Source organism: Mixophyes fleayi, chromosome 9 (assembly GCF_038048845.1).
Source record: "Mixophyes fleayi isolate aMixFle1 chromosome 9, aMixFle1.hap1, whole genome shotgun sequence".
NCBI lineage: Eukaryota > Metazoa > Chordata > Amphibia > Anura > Limnodynastidae > Mixophyes > Mixophyes fleayi.
The window spans coordinates 42,668,233-42,694,101 of record NC_134410.1 but is presented as its reverse complement, the minus strand read 5'-3'; the positions used below and the strand labels follow the sequence as shown (position 1 = coordinate 42,694,101).

The 25,869-nt window shown below is 38.4% G+C and overlaps 1 protein-coding gene across 1 annotated transcript in view; it reads right to left on the bottom strand.

Annotated features, from left to right (window-relative positions):
* Positions 1–13,205: 13,205 nt before the first annotated feature.
* Positions 13,206–25,869, bottom strand: part of FMR1 (fragile X messenger ribonucleoprotein 1) — a 31,160-nt gene continuing 18,496 nt past the window's right edge. The window contains exons 11-16 of the mRNA XM_075187323.1: positions 25,365–25,474; positions 24,177–24,263; positions 21,904–22,099; positions 20,577–20,753; positions 17,888–17,970; positions 13,206–15,873 (exon numbers count right to left, since the gene is read on the bottom strand). Of these exons, the coding sequence (XP_075043424.1) occupies positions 15,712–15,873; positions 17,888–17,970; positions 20,577–20,753; positions 21,904–22,099; positions 24,177–24,263; positions 25,365–25,474 (815 nt within the window). The 3' untranslated portion in view covers positions 13,206–15,711. The remainder of the gene's footprint in view (positions 15,874–17,887; positions 17,971–20,576; positions 20,754–21,903; positions 22,100–24,176; positions 24,264–25,364; positions 25,475–25,869) is intronic.

Below are 25,869 nucleotides of genomic sequence, written 5' to 3'. Positions count from 1 at the left end.
TGACAGTTGGGAGTGGTTGGTGGTCGCTGGGGATGACAGTGGGGAGTGGTTGGTGGTTGCCGGGGGTGACAGAGTGAGAGGAGTGTGATACTCAGGACCGCTTAGAGAGATCCCTGTGTCTGGATAGACATCTGGATAGATGTGGCGATGAAAATGAAGGATGAGGTGATGGAGAAGAATGATGAGGTGGTGACATGTGGACAAAACCACGTTAAAAAAGGGCGCTTACGTCAGGAAGTAACGCTCTTCCCCTGAGGAGGCCTGGGCTATGGCCCAAATGCATGACAAGAACCTTTTTAACACCTTAAGTAGCTTGATTTGACTAGAATGCATGAGTATCATGCACGGGTTAACTTGTGTGTATATATATATATATATATATATATATATATATATTTTTTTTTTAAATTACAAGATACAGCAATTGGCGCTTGTAATAAATCACCAATATACAGTATACCTATATACCAGTATAGAGTCTATATTCTTTTCAGTAGACACTTCCCATGTGCAGGCGGCTGCCAGTCCTCTTTACCAAGCAGTGTAGCATGGAAATAACCTATAAAAGAAAAATGGAGGAGGAGGCGCACAATAGTGTAGTATATTGATATAATGTTGGGATCACACAACTGGAACACACCAGTGGAGAGGAAACCAGGAAATGAAAACTGTAATATAACATCCAATGTATGATGTAGAATACAAGTTACAGCTTATTCTCAAATAGAGTCACAGTGAGTGAACTCACAGAATTTCCATATATTAAACACCCAGGACACACTTATGCAGTAATCACTACTGTTGGATTAACCCGTTCAAGACTTGGAAGTCATCAGTGCATTGCATAGCAGACTTTCCTGGCAGTGAACAGGTTGCAATTGTTTGCCTTTTACATGTTAAATTCAAATTTGTTTAAAACCTTGTTTTGTTGTTTTTTTTACCAGATAGCAAAACTTTTTAGCTTTGTATACGTAGATATCCTTCATCTGGTCATAAACGGGTCACACGACTGGATACATAACTATTGCTCCTCCATATGGACCAACTGCTACAAGACAATCTTTAAATTCTTCTTTGATGTTCCATTCCATTTGGTATAGATCAAATTTACGGTAGTAAACGTCACCCATAGGATACCAATTGGTATCCTATGGGTGACGTTCACTACCGTAAATTTGATTATGAATTTTACACTGTCTTGATACAGTAGATATTATATACAGAACTCTGTGAGACACAGTAAATTTAGTTTAAAGTAGGTGTGGCATAAGAGGGAAGGTGTTAATGCGTGTGGTTATGTAATGAGCATGTCCAGGTACAAAATATGAAGACAGAGTACGCAATTAAGGTGTAACCGCGGGATCCTGAACAATGACGAACAGGCCCAACTGTTTTAATTGCAATTTTCATATTACGATAGAGTGGTGAAATTATTTGTTATATTCGGTAGAGGGGCGGGGACAAATAGCATAGGTACACAAAAGAGGGGATACTTGTGTGTTATTATCCTTTGCTTAAATGCAGTTGGACAGGTAGCGGATATACAATTAATTACAGCGAATCTAAATTAAAATTAGAAGTTTTTTGGATACTTTTTGCTTTATTGTGTCTTTAAGTCACAAAAGAAGGATGCGGTTTGTAGGATGCGCACAGCAGGATAGGTATGTGGATATCTAATATAGATGTCTTTGTGACTCAGCATCTAGAATGTGGGGGAGTCCAGCCACCATAAAGGGATAATACAACAAAATTTTGCGCTAGAGTCAGTACAATGTTTAGGGCTGTAAATTTGAAGTGGCTGATAGATGTTGGATAAAATTTAAGTATTTAATCAGAACACATAAATATACATATATGAGCAGCTAATTACAAACATAATAAAATATACAATCAAATAGTCAATGGCAGTGACATATGAATAAAGTCCATATATTTGAGGCAGTCCACTATTTGTCAATGGAGAAGAATCCCTAACTCAGTAGACAGTATTTGCTCCAGCAATTGGAGAGAAGGAAAGTCAATGAAAAAAATATGTGGGTGGATAATCACAGATACTTGCGTTTGATCCTTCCATATGCTGTCAGTGATCGGCAGGGTATAGATGAGGCCGCGTCCTGAGCGGTGTAATGCAGCTGTGATTCTGTATTAATTCTGCAGTGAGCAAGCTGGTGTGCGTTCCAGCTAGGAGCGCACGCAGCTATTTCCAGATGTAGGTGTGGTAACCAACGCGTTTCGTCACGGGTTGGTGACTTTCTCAAGGCTTGTATTGTAATTGGGTGATGTCCTGATCGCTTAGGTATATAGTTCACATCGGGTTCTGATTGGTTGGGGTTAAACAATTGAAGTTTTCGGCATCTGTTTGTGGACAACTATCTTTTTTTGTCCATTATATACTGTGTTTGATAAACTAATTCAAAATAATCTTTCTGTAATCAGAAGATTGTGGTAAATATATGTGTTATGTGCAACAATAACAGATAGTGGTTCTCTTTACATCAACAGTAGAATATTGCTGCAATGCTTGATAATCTGTGATAATAAACTTATGCACCCCTCCCCTTAGATTGTACGCTCCTCTGAGCAGGGCCATCTCTCCTCCTGTTTCCACCACTTCTAACTCTGCTCTCCAGCTACTTAGCCCTCCTCCTCGAGGGTCCTCCACCCCACGTCCACTCTCGCTCCCTCCTCCCCCCTGGGGGTCTTCCTGTCTTCCGCGCCCTCCTTCTTGGGCCCCGTCGTTTGCGGATCCTCCCTCCCCCTTCCCCGCCCTCTCTAGCTGTGCATTGAGCGTACTGAGTTGCTGTGTTTACTGTACTGTGCTGTCTCCCATTGTATTGTGATTTTTTTTGTCTCTGTACGGCGCTGCGGATGCCTTGTGGCGCCTTATAAATAAATATTAATAATAATAATAATAATGCAATTGTTACATATTGTACATGAAACAATTAAATCAATTTGAAGTACTTCATTCCATGATGGTGACTGTAAGCTAACGACAGACATATAATTTAATTAAATTTACACATTCTATGTTGTAGATGAAGATCTGAGTGACAATCAATCACTCCATTGGATGATACACAATGGATCATGAAACCTCTATGGCAAATTTAATGCAATTTGTTGATGAATTGATGTATATGTACTACTGAGGTTAGGTTATAGTTACACTGATATATACGCATGAGGGTTGCTCCTATGTATACTAGATTATGCTTATGTATGGAAGTATAGGTGGTGGGGATTTATATTTAGGCTTGTATCAAACAGAGGAGCGGGATCAGAACTTGGTCCAAGTCTTGGTACATACTAGGATAGAAGGTCCTGTAGGGATCATCAAGGAGTCTCTGTTCCGAGAGTGTCTCTATACTATCATGCAATGTGTTGTAGATATTAGTATCATCATCATCAACATTTATTTATATAGCGCCAGCAGATTCTGTAGCGTTTTATAATTGGGAACAAACATTAATAAGACAATACTGGGTAATACAGAGAGGTAAGAGGGCCCTGCTCACAAGCTTACAATCTATAGGACAATGGGAGTTTGAAACACAAGGGCATGTGCTACATCATATTGCACAATGGACCAGCTAGAATGCAAAGGTAAAAGTATTGAGTGGGCTGTGTGTGTGGCAATGTTGGTTGTGTGTGGCAAGAGGGTTGTTGTCTTGCGTTACCTGTGTAGAGGATGGTAATAGGGCAATCTAGTGAAATTAAGATGGTGGTTGAGGAATATCATAACCTTGTCTGAAGAGGTGGGTTTTCAGTGAACGCTTGAAGGTTTGAAGACTAGAGAAAAGTCTTACTGTACGAGGGAGGGAATTCCACAAAGTGGGTGCAGCCCGGAAAAAATGTGATGAGAGGATGTGATGAGAGTGAAAGAGAGACGTAGATCTTGTGCAGAACGGAGGTGTCGAGTTGGGAGATATTTTGAGACAAGTGAGAAAATGTATGTCAGTGCAATTTTGTTAATGGCCTAATGTTCCTCACATGTTCTGCTATCCTAACATTCAATGCCCTAACAGTGCATCCCACAAATTGTAAAGGGCAGGGACACTCAAGGAGGTAGATTACCTCTTTCGAATCGCATGTTATGAAATTCCTAATGTTATATTTGGGTTTCGTACTGATGGACAGAATGTTTTTGTTCGGTTTTGTGCTTCTATTATCACATGTCCTACATGCTAGGCATCTTCCACATCTATAGAATCCAACTGATTCCTTGAGAGGTATGAGAGTGGCTTGTATGGGTGCTTTGGGAATGAAATGATTTTTGACTAACTTCTTCTTAAGGTCTGGAGTTTTGCAAAATATAACATCTGGTTTAGATGAAAGATGATGTTTGAGGTCACTGTCTTGTAGTAATATGTTCCAATGTTTGCTAATGACTTTCTTAATTTTGAATGTGCTATTGTTATAATTGGTAATGAAATATATTTTCTTTTGTAGTTCTGAGTTGGAAGTCTTGTCTTTTTATTTAAACAATTCTGATCTGTCTCGTGCTGATGCTTGAGTGTATTATGATTCTACATTATCAATCGGATATTGTTTGTCCAGAAACTGTTTTTTAAGGATTTGTCCTTGTTCTTCGAAATGGGTCAGATGTGAACGGTTTCTCCGTAGCCTAGTGAATTGGTCATATGGAATATTTTGAAGCCATTGTGGATGGTGGTTACTGATTGCTAAGATGTAACTGGTTACATCAACAGGTTTCTGGTACGTTTTAGTGTACATTTGATTACTTTGTATGAATATTTTCAAATCTAAGAATAGCACCGAATACTTACTGTATTGTGTGGTAAAATGAAGATTGTACGGGTTATTGTTAAGAGTGTAAATGAATTGAGTAAGCAGGGATTCCTCTCCTCTCCAAATGATGATGACATTGTCTATGTATCCAAGTCAGAGGACCAGGTTAGCCCCACCGTGGGGTTAGACCAGATATATTCATCCTACCATCTGCTCATGAACAAGTTGGCATAATTGGGGCAAACTTGATCTCCATGGCAGTTCCTCGTTTTTGTAAATAGTATGTGTTGTTGAACCAGAAGCAGTTATGTGTTAATATGAATCTGATGCTGTCCAGTATGAATTTCACTTGTGGTCAGAGAGATGGGTCTCTGGACATGAAATATTCAATACTCTGTAGTCCTTGTTCATGATCTATAACTGTGTATAATGAGGTAACATTGCTAGTTATCAACCAATGGTCCTCCCCCCATTTTACATCTTGCAGAATGTTGAGTATATATGATGTGTCTCGAAGATAGGATTTTTTTATACTTTTGCAGAAAAGTGTCAATATATTGCGAGAGGTTCGAAGTGATTGAGTTAATGCCTGAAACTATGGGTCTTACAGGGGGATGGGAGCCATTTTTGTGAACCTTGGGTAGATAATAGAAAACAGGTATAGTGGGGTGTACCATATAGATGAATTGGTACACTTGTTTGAATAGAATGGTGGGATTGTAATACTTGACAAAGTTGACTATATCATTGAGGCCAACAACATCCTGAAAAACACTGCCACATATAGTATCCTGAGGGCAGAATATGAATATATATATATATATATATATATATATATATATATATATATATATATAAAAATATATATATATATTTATTTAGTGAGAACAATACAGATTACAAAGATAGCATGCACAATTAAGGCGTAACCATGGTGGCCCTTCTGCCTCCAAGCACTGGGGTCTCGAGTTTGCTTGTTCTACCCAAGTTTGAGTGGGTTTCCTCCAGGTGCTCTAGTTTTCTCCCACACGCCAAAAACATACTTGCAAGTTTATAAGCTTCTGCCAAAATTAACATTAGTGTGTGTGTGTGTTAGGGAATTTAGACTGAAAGTTTCAATGGGCCAGGGACTGATGAGAATGACAAGTATTCTTTGTACAGTGCTGTGGAATTGGTGGCACTATATAAATAAATGGTGATGATAATCTTTAACACATGGATTCTTCCTGCCTTATGTCAATCATCCAAAAAAAGGAACAAAAGAAATTCAAATTAGGACAATCAAGTTCTCTACAAAACTAAATTTTCTTTTCTTTAAAGTTATATCATGTTCTGACCATTATAGCAAACTTTGTGAAATATAAAATATCATAAATAAATGTGTAAAGGTGGACAGTGCTCTGAAAATATTTTAAAACCAAACTAGTAATGCCTTGTTATTCATTGTACTATCCAACATTTCTCAGTGGTCAATGTAAGATGCAGTGATTTCCACTCTCTTGTATTAACTTGTTGGATACTTGGGGCTAAATTTACTAAGAATTGAGTTTGGTGGCAGTTTTAAACCACCAAACATCGCCGGCAGTTTAGTGGTCCAAACCGCTGCATTTATTATAGGACTGTTGGAGGCTGCAATGTGTGGCAGATTGAAAAAGCTAAACTGCTGGCGGCTTGGTTAAAACTGCCATCCAAAAGACATGACGTGACAGTTTTAATACCTGGTTCTGAATTACTTGATAACTCACATATGCTATTTGAGCTATTTAGCCATTCAGAACATAAGAGAAAGCACCATTGACATTTAAATTATTTGGACAACCATCTGCTGATTAAGGAGTAAAATTAATTTAACTTATGGGGGAATTTTTTTCCGTCATTATTTAAAGGGGACAAAATTATTTATTATATTATTCAGACACTACATAATGCCAAATTGTGCAACATAAATAATTAGATCCACCATCAACAATTATATATTCACATTTCCACCATAATATGCTAGAAGTGTCCCATAAAAAAAAAAATTCTAAGCTAATATTAAATTCATTTTGCACCTTAATCAATAAATGATCGCCCAAATAATTTAAATGTCAATGGTGCTTTCTCTTATGTTCTGAATGGCAGCATGCAGTTTGAGCAATTTAGTCACTCACAACCACCTCTTTTATTTTGACCATTTGGATGGCGGTTTGGCAAACCCCAGCGTCATAAATCTGTTTGTATGTTCATCATTGTTAAAATCGGGATAACGATTTGTAAAGTGGAAGTTTTGAAAAATGTCAATTCTGGCCATTTAAGCTTCAAAAAAAACGGTAGTTTCATAAAACCGCCCTTTAGTAAATCTAGGCCTTAGTTGTAGGATTATGCACACTAGGATAATTAATTGTCTAACTTGAATGTGTTCTTGGCACTCATTAGACCCCATTTGGGCATTGTCATTCTATGGGGAGACGTATGTGGGGTTAGACGTGTGTGATTTCTACACTAAGTGGGATTTTCTCACAAAGTGGACGAAAATGCACAGTTAGACAACACAGTTGGACAAACATTGGACTACATTTGACTTGATTTAACTCCCAGCAATAAGCAACATCTGCCACAGCCTATTTCAGCACTACTTGTCTATTTATATGGAATACTGCTAAGAGGTAATTCTTAAAATACCCTTGCTTTTTGCTTTTACCCCTTTTATCACAATGTTTCACAAATTGCTTTTCTTAGTCTCATTTCATGGCATGATCTTTAGGACTGTGTCATCTTTCACCCCTCCACCAACACACAAATTTGTTCATATTGCACCTGCATTACTCCACTCACCTCTATTTAACACCCATGAACTGTTGTCCTATTTATTATCTCTAACAAGTACAGCCTCCACCTGTCGCCAGAAAATAAAAGGCCACACATCTTACAATCCCCTTGCCTATCTTTCGCTCACTCTGCTTCTATTAGCTGGTGATATATCACCTAATCCAGGTCCCCCACACTCCTCACACACACATACATCAGAACACTACCGTTCTATAGCAAACCTCAAACACATCACCTGTCTTCCCTCTCTTCCCAAGTCCTTTAAATGTGCCCTTTGGAATGCACGCTCTGTTTGTAACAAACTTACCTCCGTTCATGATCTCTTCCTCTCAAAAAACCTCAACCTTCTGGCAATAACAGAAACATGGCTTATGCAATCAGACACTGCCTCACCTGCAGCACTTTCACATGGTGGCCTCCATCTCACCCACACCTCCAGACCTGAAGGCAGACAAGGAGGTGGGGTTGGACTACTTCTCTCCCCACAGTGCACATACACAGTTCTACCAAATGTCCCATCACTCACGTTCACATCTTTTGAAGTACATGCTATTCGCATTTTTAATCCATTCTCCCTACGTGTTGCGGTGATCTATCGTCCCCCTGGAGCACACCAACAATTTATTGAGGATTTCTCTGCATGGCTCCCTCACTTCTTATCTTCAGACATCCCCACCATCATCATGGGTGACTTCAACATCCCCATTGATAACCCACCTTCCAAAGCTGCTTCCAAACTACTCTCTCTAACATCCTCACTTGACCTCTCCCAGTGGATTGAATCATCTACTCATAAGGATGGCCACTGCCTTGATCTTGTTTTCTCTAGACTATGCTCAGTTTCTAATTTTATTAATACACCCTTCCCCCTCTCGGATCATCACCTTATCAGCTACACTCTCACCCCCACTGCTCTAACCTCTCTACTGTCTGACTCAACCAAGCCTCCTCATACTCGTAGAAATCTTAATTCTATTAATCTTCAACAATTTTCCACCTCTCTCCAACACCTTCTCTCCCCTATCTCTACATTCTCATCCCCTGAGATGGCAGTACCTCATTTTCACCTAACCTTAGCAACGGCCCTTGATCAAGTGGCTCCAGCGACACTTCATACTACACGTCGACTTCGATGTCAACCGTGGCACACCAAAGCAACACGAAATCTTCAAAAACTGTCCCGTAAAGCAGAACGTCACTGGCGTAAATCTCGAAGCTCTAATGACTTCTTCACATATACTTCTGTCTACCACTCCTATCGAAATGCTCTGGACACTGCAAAACAAACATACTTTCAATCTCTTATCTATGCTCAGGCTTCTAACCCCAAACGCCTTTTCAATACATTTAATCATCTTCTCAATCCTCCCACCCCGAACCCTCCATCTACTATCAGTGCTCAGGATCTTGCTTCCTACTTCAAGGACAAGATTGACAAGATCAGACTAGAAATGGTATCCTCTTCCTCAACAAGCCATCAGCTCATTTCCTTCCCACTACCCTCTGACACCCTTTCTTCATTTGACCCCACAAATGAAGAGGAAATTTCTACGCTCTTCTTATCTTCCTACTCTACCTCCTGTCCTCTTGATCCTATTCCCTCGCAAATTGGTAGATCCCTGTCTTCTGTGCTCATTTCACCTCTAACTCAAATCTGTAATCTCTCACTCTCTACTGGCATCTTTCCATCACTATACAAGCATGCAGTGATTACTCCTATTCTAAAAAAACAAAACTCCGACCCAAACTCTCTCTCAAATTACCGTCCCATCTCTCAGCTCCCTTGCCCCTCCAAGCTTCTAGAGAGACTTGCCTACACTCGCCTCACACGCTTTCTTTCCGCAAACAACCTGTTGGATCCTCTTCAGTCTGGCTTTCGTTCTCAACACTCCACAGAGACTGCGCTGACCAAGGTTGTTAATGATCTGATCACTGCTAAGACTGAACGCCATTACTCTCTCCTAATTCTCCTTGATCTCTCGGCTGCATTTGACACCGTTGACCACTCTCTTCTCATACAAACACTGCAATCCCTAGGTCTTCAAGACACAGTTCTATCCTGGTTCTCATCTTACCTCTCTAATCGCTCTTTCACTGTTAATTTCTCTGGAGCCACCTCTGCTCCGCTTCCCCTATCAGTTGGAGTACCACAAGGCTCGGTGCTAGGTCCTCTGCTGTTCTCTATCTATACCGCTTCTCTTGGAAATCTAATAAGTTCCTTTGGCTTTCAGTATCATCTCTATGCGGATGATACCCAAATCTATCTATCCTCTCCTGATATCTCGACATCTGTGTTGTCCCGTGTAACTGACTGTCTTTCTGCCATTTCATCTTGGATGGCCTCTCGTCAACTCAAACTTAATCTTTCTAAAACAGAGTTAATAATATTCCCACCCGCCAACAAGAGCATACCTGACATTTCTATCTCTGTTGATAACATGACCATAAATCCCACCCCACAAGCTCGCTGCCTAGGTGTAATCCTTGATTCACGCCTATCCTTTGTTCCCCACATTGACTCTATATCTAAATCATGTTACATACATCTAAAGAACATTTCCAGAATCCGCACATATCTCACACAAGACACTGCTAAAACCTTAATTCATGCACTAATCATCTCCCGCATTGACTATTGCAATTCCCTCCTTACTGGTCTTCCCAAAAACAGACTCAAACCCCTAAAATCTATTTTACATGCTTCGGCAAGACTGATTTTCCTTGCAAATAGCTATTCCTCTGTTGAATCACTCTGTATGTCTCTACACTGGCTGCCTGTCTTCTACCGAATCCAATATAAAATACTTTTACTAACCTACAAGGCCATCAACAAAGCTGCACCAACATACATCTCCTCTCTTGTCTCAAAATATCTCCCAACTCGGCAACTCCGTTCTGCAAAAGATCTGCGTCTCTCATCCACCCTCATTACATCCTCCCATTCCCGGTTACAGGACTTTTTTCGGGCTGCACCCACTCTATGGAACTCTCTCCCTCGCACAATAAGACTCTCCTCTGTTCTACAAACTTTCAAGCGTTCTCTGAAAACCTACCTATTCAGACAAGCTTATAATATTCCTCAACCACCATCTTAACCTCACTACCTTTAGCCTGTTACACAATTTCACACAAGACAACTACCCCCGGAATAACATTGTTGTGTGACAGGATCATTTAGCTTATGAGTCACCCTACCTTTGCAGTCTGGCTGGGCCAAGATGCAAAATGTATACTTAACCTCATGTGTCAATCTCCCATTGTCCCATAGATTGTAAGCTTGCGAGCAGGGCCTTCTCACCTCTTTGTCTGTTTTACCCAGTTTGTTTATTAGTTTATTACGTTTGTCCCCAATTGTAAAGCGCTACGGAATATGTTGGCGCTATATAAATAAATGATGATGATGATGATGATGATTGTCTAAATGCCACAGCGAGTTTTATTTCTGATCACATGCATCCCCAAATGGCCACAGTGTACCCATCTTCTAATGGCTACTTCCAGCAGCATAATTCACCTTGTCCCAAAGCACACATCGTTTTGTCCCATTAACATGACAAGGAGTTCAATGTACTCCAGTCAATAAATCTGAATGTAATGGAACCCCTTAGGGATTAAAACATCTGCCTAATATTGTGTAGGTAGACCTCTGAAGGTGTCTTGTGGTATCAATCCTAGAAATTGCGAGGTGGGGCCTCCATAGCTGACTTGTTTATCCAGCACATCCCACAGATCCTCAATTGGATTGAGATCTAAGGAACTTGGAGGCATTGGCCAACATATTGAACGCTTTGTCATATTACTCAAACCATTCCATCTCTTCCGCTAGGTAAACGCAACTCACCTGGCCGTTCACAAGCCAACAAAAGAAAATGTGATTCATCAGACCAGGCCACCTTTTTCCATTGCTTCATGGTCCAGTTCTGGCACGCATGTGCCCATTGTAGGCACGTTCTGCAGTGGACAGGGGTCAGCATGGGCACATGGGACTGGTCTGCGGCTACACAGCAAGCTGTTCTGACACCTATCATTGCCAGCAGTAACTTTTTCAGCAATTTATGCTACAGTAGCCCTTCGGTGGGATTAGACCAGATGGGCTCTCTCGTCTCCGGTTGTCCTTCCTTAGACCACTTTTGGCAGGTACTAACCACTGCATACCTGGGAACACCGCACAAGACCGGCTGTTTTGGAGATGCTCTGACCTAGTTGTCCAGTCATCACAATTTGGCCTTTGCCAAAGCTTTCCCATTTTTTTTTTCTTGCTTCCAACACATCAACTTTTAGTGACCATTAACTTGCTACCTAACATATCCCACCCCTTGACAGGTTCCATTGTACAGAAATAATCAATGTTAGTCACTTCACTTGTCAGTAGGTTTAATATTGTGGCTGATCAGTGTGTGTCTGTGCCACTTGTAGTTCTTACAGCTATGCACCCCATCTACATAAATCTAAGGGCACTTAGAAGATATTTTTTTTTCGTCTGAGTAACTCCATGCATGCAGAGTTCCCAGTATCTGCCAGCTTTTGACATACGGCATAGGAGTATACACTCTCATATTCCTCGCTGTTCAGCCCCTCCCTTGAGTAATTCCCTTCTAAACTGGTCAGGTTTTCGCTCATCTATTACCTAGGGGCTTCCTACAGACAAAATTTTAATTTTCAAGTACATTTCAATGAGGATGACGAAAAACTATCTAGGGAAAAATACCTGCTTACCTTCAGCTAAACAGAAAAGACAAGAGGAGGTAGCCAACATCACCTTGGCCCCAAGTAGCTAGCCGGTGAGGTACTCTGCCAGTCAAACATTAAAATGCAGTAACTGTATGGAAATATTGGCATTTTTAAGAGAATCTACACAGAGAGAATGCCATGTTACTTAGTCTTAGGCAGCAGGGAAAGCAAGTGAGCCAAAGACTGGGGGAGGTTGACAGGCAGTCTTGATAAGAAATACAGGGAGAGCTGACTAGGAGTCTTTACTACTGTTGGATTTTTCTGGGATCGTTATACCTGTGTGGTCATCAAAGCCTACATGGAGTGTACTTTCTTTGTGTACATTTCAAAAGCAGGAGGACATCAAACTCTTTCGCTACTGGGATTGTGTATGGAAGTGACAGAGAGAGGCTGGCGATATATAGAAGTGTTTAGTTTGCAGTGAGATAAATCCCCTGGTATTTAATTTTTTTATTTAATACTATTGTGTGCTGTGTGTTTAATATATAATAAAATGGTGCATCTTTCACCCACTATTTGTTTAGGCGATTTTCCTTAATCCACACCGAGGTACCAGTATCCTCACTTCTTGCAAAACAAAATCTTGAAAGCGTAGGTGCATAACCCATACACAAGTAAAGCCCCTGATGTGAATAAATTCTCGCAACGGGCTGTGCAAACAGTTGCCACCCCTGAAGGTGCTGCCATCTTGGTCTGTATACCCTTTCTCGAAAGTTGGTACATGACATTCTAAAAAAGCATTTGCGCTGTGTGTCTGATAATGACCCTTACAGATGGGTTTTAGTAACATTGTTCACCCATGCAAAAGAGCAAATTGGTACCAACATCAAATCAGCCAAATATAACCTGCACTGGTCAGATTAGGATGTTGGCACTTAAAACTACAAAATGAATCAAGAGATGAAACAATATTAAAAATTTACTGTACTATAGAATAACAGCACCAGGTTTATTAGGGAAAATATATAATTTCAATTAGAACACAAAGGCAAATTTTGCAAACAATGTTGTGGAATAATGCAATTGTCGAGTGTTAAAGCCAAGTCAGAGCTATTTAGTTACATAAATATCAATTGCCAATAAAAATATACTATGCAGCAGACAACCTGAATTTGGCCAGTTGAGTATTTTTGCCATTTCTACAATGCATTTTTCTTTTCACAGTTTAGTTTTGAATTACACAGAGAAACAGTTTTTTTTTTTTTCAACATATCAGTATAATATAAATTCTCTACGTGATGGGGAAACACACATGTTCATAGCATGATGCAACACAAAACCTTGACTATTGATTATTTTGCACCGTGAACATGTTTTCACTATTATACATAATTTTAGGAATATTCAGTATTCCCCTTTAAATAACTGAAAGATGAAAACCTTAAAAGTGGGCATGTCATCTACACAGTGGAAGCAGCCATTTTATTGATAGAACAAATATGCAGTCTATTAATTCACCAGGAACTGGCAATATCACTAAGACAACGAGTTCCTAAAAAATCCTTAGGCTAAATACTGGCAGTCTCATGCCTCAGCGATGCCAGTGGCCTAGTAAACTGATAGACTTGAACGTTCAAGCTCATAGAATGGCTGCCTCATGGTGTGAAATTACTGGTCCCCTTCAAAGAAACAAAACAAACTATTTCAATGTTTCGTTATTCAACCCAATTCAGGTAGCAGAGGAAGATCAAACTTTATTGAAACTGCTTGCATACAAAATATATTGCACTATAACCAAACAAATGTCAACATAAAGTCCAATCTGTTTTAGCTAATATGTACACAGGAAAATGCCCACTATGGGCATTAACAAGGTTAGTCTACCTTGGTTAAAGTATCTACAGTATTTTAAACCAAATAACAGCGTACAGATGATGTGTGCAATGTACCAATTTGTTTGTTGTTTTCCAAATACTATACATTCCCAAAATAAATAACTAGAAATTAAAATTAGTGTTTGGCAATAGTTTTAAGACTTTTATCCGCTAAATTGTGTGCAGCATGTCGGCATTTTATATAGTCACTTGTATGCAAGGGAACGCCAAGAGTAGGAAGCAAATGAAAATTGGTTCCACAGAAAACATCACAGGCAGTGATTAGTTTTAGGTCTCTGTACAGAAGGGACACCCTTTTAGTAGTGTAAAAGTAGCCCAGTTGCAAAAGCTTTTGTACAATTTATGCAAAGAGTCAATTTCATATTCAACAGGAAGATGAGAAAGGTTAGGTTCAGGTGACCTCTCTCTTTCTGTATCACATGAAATGAATCAGACAAAAGCTACAGTGTACGTGTTTTGTAATTAGACATTGTTCCTGGAACATATATACTTTACACAAAGAGAGAATCCATCCAATGCCAGCACGGGTGTAAGGATTTAGGCTGCATACAAGTATCTACTATCCCTTCCTGTACATGGGGAAGATCAAACAAAAAAAATTGCCTTCGGGAAACGGAAGTGAAAAAGACAATAAATGCAAATAAAAGTATAGTAAGTAAGTACTCATTCAACTCTCAGACAAAATAAAATCCCCAATACTCTATCTCTCACAACATAAAAAAAAATGGTTTACCTATAGACATTGTGTCCCTGGCATTACTTATTTGCTCATTTCAATGCAAAACCAAAATTTCTACTTTTTGTTTTGTTTTTGGAGCCGAGGCTTATGTTTACATATGTAAAATATTATGGAAAGCATGCACTCTTCTTAAAAGTTCTAACGGTTTTCAAGGTTTGCTACATATATTTTACACTTAATATTTTTCAACTCTTCTCCCCGGACTCCCGCACCCAAACACTAGTCATACCTGTCAAGATATAAAAAAGGCACAGATCATACAATTTTTTTTTTGTTTTTTTGATTTTTACCAAATGGAAAAAAAAAATATGACATTACGTTGCACAATTATTAGGTCCAACTAAGATATTGTCAAGTGAGTGAGAAATGTGAAAATGACATAAGACATACTGAAAAAATTGGAAACATGAGCTCGGCTGATTAGATGCATTCAGTTTGAAAACTGAAATAGAACATTGATTATTTTTTTTTTTTACTTTATTGTTTTATATCAGCTGCCTGAAAATAGTGCAACTGAACACAATTATACCAACACACAGCTTAGTATTTTTTCTTTTATTTTCTCTTTTAAACAAAAAATACCTTTTTTTTTTTAAAGTCAAGTGCAATATGTACTTGAAAGCCTCATAAGTTTTGATATTTAATGCAAATATGTTTCCAATGTCAGACTTTTGAAAACTGTTTATAGCCAATGCTAACAAAATAAGGCTAACAGGAACGCCTTGTTTCATGCCCCGTGTCTTCTGGCCTATTTGTCTTTGGCCTAACAGGCTTCTATAATGTGACATATGATGTATCTTTTAGAATTTTAGACTGTGTAGGATAGACAGTAGACATTTAAAGTTACGGTACGCCATTAACCACCACCTGCTGCCCGTCAACTGCTTCTGACTTCTCTTTCTTTTGAATACGGTCTTTGCCAGTGCGAAGTCGATTGCCTTCAATGGGTGTGTTCTGCAAACTTCTAGTATGTACACTTCTCTCGTTATTGCAGTCAATTCGAATCTAAAACAAAAAGAAAAAGCAGATTCAAATTACGTTTTTTCATGGTTTTAATTATTGCTTTACAAAATGATCTAACGGAGTGTCAGTGTTTCATCTTTAGGCCCATTAGATTAGGCGTGTCAGTGATGTACGTCATTCTTCACATTTGAACATTCCATATGCATAGACACGCTTTTGAAATTTGTGGGGCTCCGTTAAAATCCAGAGTCCACAGAAAAGATTTATGAAGACCTGCACTTTTAAAGCGTTGAGCAGAGATCCATTCTGTTGAATTCAATACTTCTTTTTTTTAATGAGAAGTGTGCATTGTTTTTTAAAGAAATCTGCTTATGTATGATATTTATAAAAAGGCAAACAAAATATGCATGCAACACTTTTGTTCATATATCCAACTTAAGGAGCTGAAAATCTAGACAATGTTCTTTGTCCCTTTTGAACAATGAAGTGTAAAAATGTTTGCATTTAAGACCAACCAGCAGATCAAAACATAAAAGAGAGCAGTTTCAAAGTCTATAAAATAAAAAAAATAAATAAAAAAAGTTTGTGATATTTAAAAGATTTTCAAGTAATACACAGAGCACATTTCCCAAGGTCTTGAAAATAAATAGTCAAGTGGTAAAAGGCTGCACTCTGTTAGCCGTGGGAGTTGATGTTCACCATTGTAAATGGCTGCGCTGCCATAGATGTGAGCGATGGGACAGGTAAGAGCCAGCAAGCTCTGTACTTGCAGCCGTGTCTTGCTACGCGCGGCGACACCCTCCTATACAGAATCACACAGCCCAGTTTACGACTGGGACTGAAAGATAAACCATAGTGCTCGAGGTAAAGCTGCTGTAGAAATCAGCCCCTGAGGCTTCAGTGATGCATTGGTTTTTTTTTTCTTCTTCTTCACCCTACCCGAGAATGTAACTTTAATGAGAAGTTACAGCTGTTTAACTACATTAGCATTAATTGGCAATAAAACATTCTATACAGAAGGCCATCTGTAATGTATTTCTGTGACAGCAGGTTGAGACTAGACTACAGCGATATTATTCATGCAAGAATATAAGAATCTATAGAAAAAAATGTGACATTTGAAATACATATACAAGTATTGCATTTATTCATCATCTTACTAAATCATTAAGTGTCCATGAAACTTCAATCCAAATATAACTAATCCAAACTCAAAGAGACAGAAGACAACAACGTGCAAGTTAATATGATAAAAACCTGAATATAGAAATAGATGCGGTATTCACAATAGCATGCAGCTATTTCCAACTGGAGTTTCATTAGGAATGTCATCCCAGTCCAAATGCCCTCTTTATTTTTACAGAAATGGACATAATTACACTTTATTGCCTATTTTGAAATTGGAATGATACTATATCTATTCATAACCAACTTAGCATAACATTTACTGAACTGTTAAAATTAAATGATCATATGTTCAATTAAATTATGTGTAATATGTTCATGTTGGTAGTCAATTTAAAGATCAACACTGCAAAAATAAGTTAAGGGGGTTTTCCATCTTTTAGATTACCAATTAAATTGGCTTGTACATGTCTCTTCTGCAACTTTTACTAAAGACCTCACATTTCTTTCTTGACCCTTCGGTGGTATTTAGCAATTTTTGTTTTCATTAGCCAGTGCTGTTATTGTAGTCTGGTGAAGTGACACAAAGTGGCCTAGAATTCGGATTATAAGTCTAACCAAGCCAACACAGATACCTGTGCCAGATAATGCACATACATGGCTAGGAATAAGAAGCAACATATTCTAACATCTTCCAGGTCGCTTGTAAAGACAAAACAAATCAGAGACTTATCTACACCGGTATGGAAAACAGATGTGTTTGATATGTGGGAAAATATTTAAAATAAAAAAATACTACATTTCAGCACCATTTACATTCATTAAAACATTCAAATATGAATTTCAGAACACAGCATATAAATACAATATCTTGCACATGTTCCACTAGTCACTTGACATTTAGAACAACATGTAGACATTATTGACTGACCTGGAGAGAGCCGTCTGCTGTCCTTACTTTAGGCTCCCTTGAATTGCGCTGTCTGTTGTCGGGTCGAGATTGGTCATCATTTGCTAAAATAAACAGAAAGCAACATTATAAATCAAGCTATTTGGGAATATTTATGTTTTAGCCTAATTTTTTCAGCCATTACTTACAATAATAAATGATTAAGTAACTTAATATAAAACAAAATAACATTTGCTTTATAAAGAAACTGTTTGCATTAACCTAGTTTTGCTCGCTTTGTGAGTGGTCCCAAACTTACGATCCACCGGGACCTTCGGTAAGATGTTGTAAAACTACAAACGCACACAAGTAGTGAGTGCAAAGTCTTGAAAAGAGTGAGCTATGATCCAATCAGGAGACTTATTATTTTGGGACAGTGGGAGTCCTTTATTAACCCAAGTTTATAAACCTAGTTCAAAAGGGCAGCAATCCATAGGATCGGAAATTAGCAGCTGACCAGAACAGGTTTTTGGAAGTGGTAAATACTGGAAACCTAATAACGGAGCAAATAGTGAGAGCCCCAGGGTTAGAACCCTCACTTGGCTACTAGTATGGTTAAAGTGGCGAGTATAAAGAAATGTGGTCAGTGGAAAATCCCTTTAAAAAGTAAATATAAAAGCTCCAGAAATTACAGCTCATTACACACAGAAAAAGAAAACGAAAAAAAAAAAAAAAAAAGTTTAAATGGTTAATTAAGTGAGTTGTAAGCCAGTAAGTTGAAACCTGATGTCAGGTTTGTGATGCAGCAGAAGGGGCCAGCTGTTGATAAGAGCATTGCATACACACTGCCGAAGTTAAGGAATCTGCGTGAAAGGTGAGTGCCAAGTATAACCTGCTATATAGTGCATCTAGTAAAACATTTGCCATTCGATATGGATTATATTTGCAAAACAGCCAAAATAGAATAATAATAAAAAAATAAAATAAAAAAAATGGTGGACTTAACTTGTTTGGCTTTTGGACAAAATAACAATAACTACAAGGTACAAGACTAAGGGTCATTTATGAGAAAGGTGTATCAGTAACTGCACATGAATTAAGTTCTAAGGTAGAGACGTAGACAACTGTACTTGCAGGACTCCAATCATGTAAATTAATAAGGTTCTGCTCAGTGCATCAATAATAAATCCCTTGAATTGAATGGAGGCCTGGTAAATACATCAAAAACACATGATATGTACTTTGATGTCACTTTAACAGAATTCCAATTCATTGAACTACAGAGACACCTTATTAATGCAACATAACAAAATGAATCCCTGCACACAAGCACTTAAAAAAGCCGGACATCACGATCTCCAGAATGAATGCAATAGGCGATGACACCCAACAACAGGTCAGAAAAGGAGAGGTAACCCATATTAGGCAGATGTTTGCTTTCATTATTTAACTTTATATAAAATTATGTTGGCTAATTATTATAACGTCTTATAATTGGAAATAGAACTTCAGCCTGAAAAGGCGTGATGCACTTAACATGCATGTAAAGTGATCTGAAAATAAAAAAGTCCTTCTACCAAGGAGAATCCGTCTGTAAATATTTGCATTTTTATGTGTGTTTAACTTCCAGGTTTGATTTTTTTACACTTCTTGACCCATGTCAGCACATGTGACACGCATCAAACTGGTGAAAACGTAAATTCATCTCAATGGCAATGCATAATGAACAAAATAAGAAGTGGTTAAGAAGAATTTACATATGGAGTTTGCTTGAACAAAACAACTTCCTGTTTATTCATAGATGCATGTTTAAAAACCTCCTGTAAACGTGTTTACAAACATATGAAATGTATACAAATCACAATGCATTTCCGATATTTTACTTATATTTTAACATGCTTAAAAAAACAACTCTGCCCCACAAAAAAGCCAAACACATCATAGTTATATGACCCCTAAAAACACATTGTTGGCAATATTTGAAAGGCAGCAAGCTGACTGCACTGATATTTTGCATGGTTGTAGATGCCGATAAGGAGTACCTGTCCTTAAAAACTGCTCTTATACACATTGAAATGAGAGATATCCATCTATACACACACACGCATATATATCATCATTTATTTATATAGCGCCACTAATTCCGCAGCGCTGTACAGAGAACTCACTCACATCAGTTCCTGCCCCATTGGGGCTTACAGTCTAAATTCCCTAACACACACACAGACTAGGGTCAATTTGTTAGCAGCCAATTAACCTAACAGTATGTTTTTGGAGTGTGGCAGGAAACCGGAGCACCCGGAGGAAACCCACGCAAACACGGGGAGAACATACAAACTCCTCACAGATAAGGCCATGGTTGGGAATTGAACTCATGACCCCAGTGCTGTAAGGCAGAAGTGCTAACCACTTAGTCACTTATATATAAATAAAATAACCCATTTGTCAAACAGCAGCAACAGTGTCTGAGTTTTAAAGTAAGTAAAACAATTCAGGCAAGAGACCCATTTCATCTGGTGTTACCATGAAAAGTTGTGATAAGCGTAAATAATTTAATTAGGTAATGTGATTTCAGTAGTTACCCATTTAACTGAACAAGAAAAATTGTAAGTCAAAATTAGTTGATGTGGGTTACATAACCTTCTTGTTTCAACATTTAACATTTTAAATTATGTAGCTTTAAGTAAAAAATAGAAAGTTAAATAAAAAAAAAAGCAAAAATGACAATTACCTTTGAAGCCTCCACGTCCCCTTAGCCCTTGACCTCGTGCTCCACCACGCCTTCTCCCATCTCCTCTCCGAACATAGTTATCTCGATCTTCTTCAGCAGGGGCCAAGGACCAGTCACTGAGTTCATCTCTGTGGTCTGATTCAGTCTCTGAAGCATTCGATGCTTCAGAATTTGTACCTGCCCAAAAATATTTAACCATACTCGTTTTACTACTTTATTACATTTTTACTTTTAGCTTATTTCAGACCATTTTAAAAGAACAAGTTTATTTTTAAGGAAAAGTTAATAGTCTAAAAAATTTCCAGTAAATACAACATTTTTGGGGGGGTTTTCAAGAAAACAAAGTATTTATGCAATAAACTTCTCCAAAATAGCAAATCCGCAGGGTTCCAATTTCTGGAACATGGAGAACCCCTGCCCTACATGCATTGATCATTTGCATTTGCAGGAATTTGCATTTAAAAATCCAAGATGTGAGCTCTGGAGCATTAATAGCTTGAAAACACCAACAAAGGTATGAATCTGCAGAAGCTGGATGAAGTTTTGAAACTGTATGAACACCAGAAGGTAGCAACTGAACTATTACTAAAAACAAAAAAATGGATCATGAATAAGCATAACATTTGTAATGCTGAATGTGCACTTCATGTGCCTTCTAATTATGGAAATACTCAAATTCTGATGCTCCTTTAGAGAATTTCTAACATGAGTGGGACTGGTAATTCTGCTTAATTGTTATGCAGTCACAAAAAAAGGACGATATGCACACGCATGGCCAGATTGGGTCACAGTCAATGGTCCTATGTTGTAGTCAATTGATCTCTTTATAAAACACTTGCTGTAATAGAAATACCTTATGCATAATGTAAAGTTGGGTTAACTAGATATTCTTGTGATTCACCCCTTTGCAGCAGCTTGCTATGACGAGCTGTTATGGTTGGGTGAAGGTGTCCCAATGATCCAGCAGAATGTCAGATATGCAGACTTACTCTGCAGAAATGTAATGTGTGTTGGATGAATATAGAAAAGGAAGGGACAGTGATGTCGAAACAACTTGTCATCTTTGAATTGTATTTATGAACATGCCTGTTAATATCACAATAGCATCATCAGGCCATACAGTTTGCAATATCAGGCAAACTGCTTGATATTGGCTGCAACAGTATCCTTTGTTACCCACCCATCTCAGTGTATGGCCAGCATTAAAGACAATCACTTCCCTTCCACCACCTCCTAAATCAATATGGATATATGAAAACTCTATGCATCATTTCAACTAAAACTTTAGGAAAAGGCTAGCACATATTCCGCATCCTTATGGACTCACCAGAGGCATATCCTGTGCCCCGCCTACTGCGCCCTCTGTTGTTGTAAGGTCGACCTCCTCGTCCTATGCCACTGCAGTCCTCACTCAAATACCCCTTCTCTTTGTCTGGACGATTAGGTGGAGGCCTTGAGCTGGCTCCAATTTGTCGAAGTTGCTCATCAATCTGCAGCCGCTCCAGGCGGAGTTGGTCCACTTCCTAGTGTTCATTTGAATATATAAGATAAATGTACTGTTTGGCAAAAACATAATACCAATTCAGAGATCGAATAAAGATAGAATAACATTAATAATTAAAATTAGGTGTATTACAGGGGCATTATAACAAAACAGGACTCCTTTTTCAAACAAATGAAGATTATTTAACACTGTTCAAATGCACAGGTCTGCACGAACACAAACAGCAATCAGACACATCCTTTCATTAGTAGAGTAATTTGCACTTTAGAGATGAGACCTTATTGCTAATTGGTTACGGTTTGCAATTTTGGTGTTTGCACCTTTCAGAATTGTTCACAAATATCCAATTTGTTTTACAGAGCTTTCTATGCGGAATAAAACATAAATGAGATGAAATGTTGTTACTTGATAAAGATAAGCAAATCTTGTCATGTGATAATTTAGATTATGAGGATTCTATAGCAGCTCCCTTTCTGTGGCCCTTTGGATTAGACAGTGATGCATAAAATATTGGCACTTCATACATACTAGATAAACATAATAATTTGATAATTAAGAGTTGTAATGCTATATTACTTCCCCCCCCCCCCCCAAGACAAGAAGGCTGTACACCAGCTGAAACTCATTTTAAAATGGTGCTGAACCATCCCTTGAAGATAATAGACTTGATCAAAAAGAATGATATTAGCAGAGCCTTGGGGATAAAGTGGATGGTATGTGGGTTGAGGATGTGTGTGTCAAATGCCAATGGGACAAGTCTCCATGCATTGCTAACGTGTCTTCTATCCTGATCAGAAATCAGGTTTTTCTGCAGAGGTGCTCCAACCCTTTGAAGAAATGCATTTTGCAAAATAAAAAAAAATACAGATCAGGCCAATTACTTTTTGAACACACCCACTACCAAAATTAAATCGAAAAAAATTTCAATCCAGCGGATCCTCCAAAGTCTAACAGTCCGAGTAGGAGATTCTGCTTTCTCAAACTGTTGTTGCATTGTCACATAAGCACACACACATTTCTTTCTGCACTACAAACCGTGGCACTGATTCCCAACCAAAGTGGCACATAACATATGTGCACCATGGTACCAGGCAACCTGTGCAACAAGAATTTATAGGCAACAAATATGCCAACATTTGAAAATAATATCTACCGACACATTTGGCTGGTGCATACTAAACACAGTGCACTATAATTCCCATTAGCATATCTTCACTGATAATTTATTTTTAATTTTTGGCTTTTAAAATACCATTTCAATAATTAACGAATAAAATTAGCGGTTTTACAATGCATTTCATATCCTCTCATATATACTTGATTTTGGATTCTTACAGCTTTTTACAGCATTTTAATATTGATGACTCATGTGACAGGTCTCTGTGAAGCTGTCACAAATCTACCAAGGCTGGAAAGCTCCAAATTAGGGATAAGTGCCCAATCACTATGCAACACTGTCAGCTATACTAAGCTACTAACCAGCAAGTATGGGTCAAAAAAATTAGTTAAGAACATGATGAAATGATGTGAAGTGGCTCATATAACCAAATGGAGTATTATCAGACAAGTTGGTAGATGCAAATGATAGATGAACTCTAGCTGCCTGTGTATGTCACCTTTTTACCAAACCAACAGGCTTCTGTGACACAAGGTTGTTCGGCCAGTATGTGGACTGGATGCATCTTGTGCAATCTGGTCACCTACCTATATTTGTGGCTAAACTGAAAATAGACTTTTGCTCAGGTTGAGAGGCAGGACTGTCACTTGTGTAGCCCTCAAAAGAGATCTCAAGGACATATATCCTGAATATACTCTTAAAATGGACTATAGCTTATATACCCATCAATATGAAAACATTAACACTCCTGAAAGATTCCATACAAAACCAATGTGCCTGAAAATAATTGTATTTTTGTATGAGCATAATAACTTGTATTTAAAATTTAAGGTTGTTTCATAGTAAGGTTGGGGGAAAACAAAAAAAAAAAAATAGATATCCATCAAGTTGTTTTCATCAAGAGAAAGGCAAAACACAACCCCCAATTTGCCCTCACCAGAAAAATGTCATCCCTAAAATATAAAAACAGAGTAATTACCTTTAAATAGTTAAGGTGGTAGTCCAGCAGAACTGTTGCATTAGTGATGCTGTCCTTCGTGCCAACAAATACAAATGGAACCATTCCCTAAAAACATATGGTCACAATTTCAATACACGAAGGCTGCAGATACATAGTGTAAAGTATTGAACGATTTATTTACCAATTGACAGTTCTTATGGTCATCAAAAAAGTTCAGCCACAATGATAAACAGAAAACTCCCAAACCCTGGAGTTCAGCTTTAAGCTCCTCAGACAAGTCCTGCTTGTCAGTGCAATATGCATGACCTCCATCTCTAAACACAAGTTCCTTTAACAAGCTGTTAGTAACCGAACAACTTTTTATGTTTCATGCATCCTTTCTATAGCAAAAGCTCTAAAAGGATTGTCCACAAGTGTGTTGTCTTACGTTTTCCATTGATCTCTATGCTGCACCACATTGATGCCCTCTCTTTGGAAGTTGCCACGAGAATAAGTGATCAGCAACATTTCCATGCAGGGCCGGATTTACCACTAGGCAACCTAGGCAATTGCATAGGGCCCAGCGGTCCCCAGAGGGCCGGCAGTGAAACCACCCTTTAAAAATAGACTGCTACTTATGGGCCAGTGCTATATACTTGCCCCCCCCCCCCCCCGGGCTAAAGTCTGCCAGCCAGCCCCTGAATAGGGGTATATGTTATGCTTAAAAACTATAGTGCTATGGATTTTTTCAGGGAGGGGGCCCCAAACCAGTATCTTGCCTAGGGCCCCATGAGGTCCAAATCCGGCTCTGTTTCCATGTATATCATTACTATGTGGACAGCAGAGGCAGTGGCACATTATTTCTCTAGTGGATTTCTTGAGAGGCTGCTTATGAGGACGAGCCCTTAAACTAAACTATTACTGTAAGTAAATTAACATGGCTGGCAAAGACTGATAGGCCTGACAAGCTAACTAATAGGTGGGACATTGAGGGTTGGACTTGAGATATAAGCCACAGCTTGTATGGTTAAGGGGCATACAGCTAAATAATCACGACACTTTGTATGCTTTACCTGAAGAGTTGTAGTCCTAGACTAAAGGCCCTGCAGACAAAATTGAAACCATACAATAACCAAGGCTGAAAAGAAAGATCAAAAACCAAGACACTTCTATTCAAACCAAATAATTCCATAATTTAAAGAATGAAGAAAAAAAAAAAATATATACCTCCTCTTGGGACATATTTTTGTCATTTTCAGCTTCAATCCTAACTCGAACAACCCCTGATTTATCCACTATTTCCTGAATGAGTTTCCCATTTTTCCCAATGACTTTTCCTGTAACAAAAACAAAAAGACATCACATTCATTAATAAAAACAAAATGAAAGTGAAAGGAATTATGCATATAGCATAATAAGATGCACAAGATTGAGTTCTCTGTAGAGCAAGTAACACTTAGGGCTAGATTTACTAAGCTGCGGGTTTGAAAAAGTGGGGATGTTGCCTATAGCAACCAATCAAATTCTAGCTTTCATTTATTTATAACCTTCTATAAAATGACAGCTAGAATCTGATTGGTTGCTATAGGCAACATCCCCACTTTTTCAAACCCGCAGCTTAGTAAATCTAGCCCTTAATATCCATTTAGCCATATATATATACACACACACACACACACACACACCGAACAATATTTTGTGTTAAGTCTGTTGCAAGCAGCATATGGAGAAA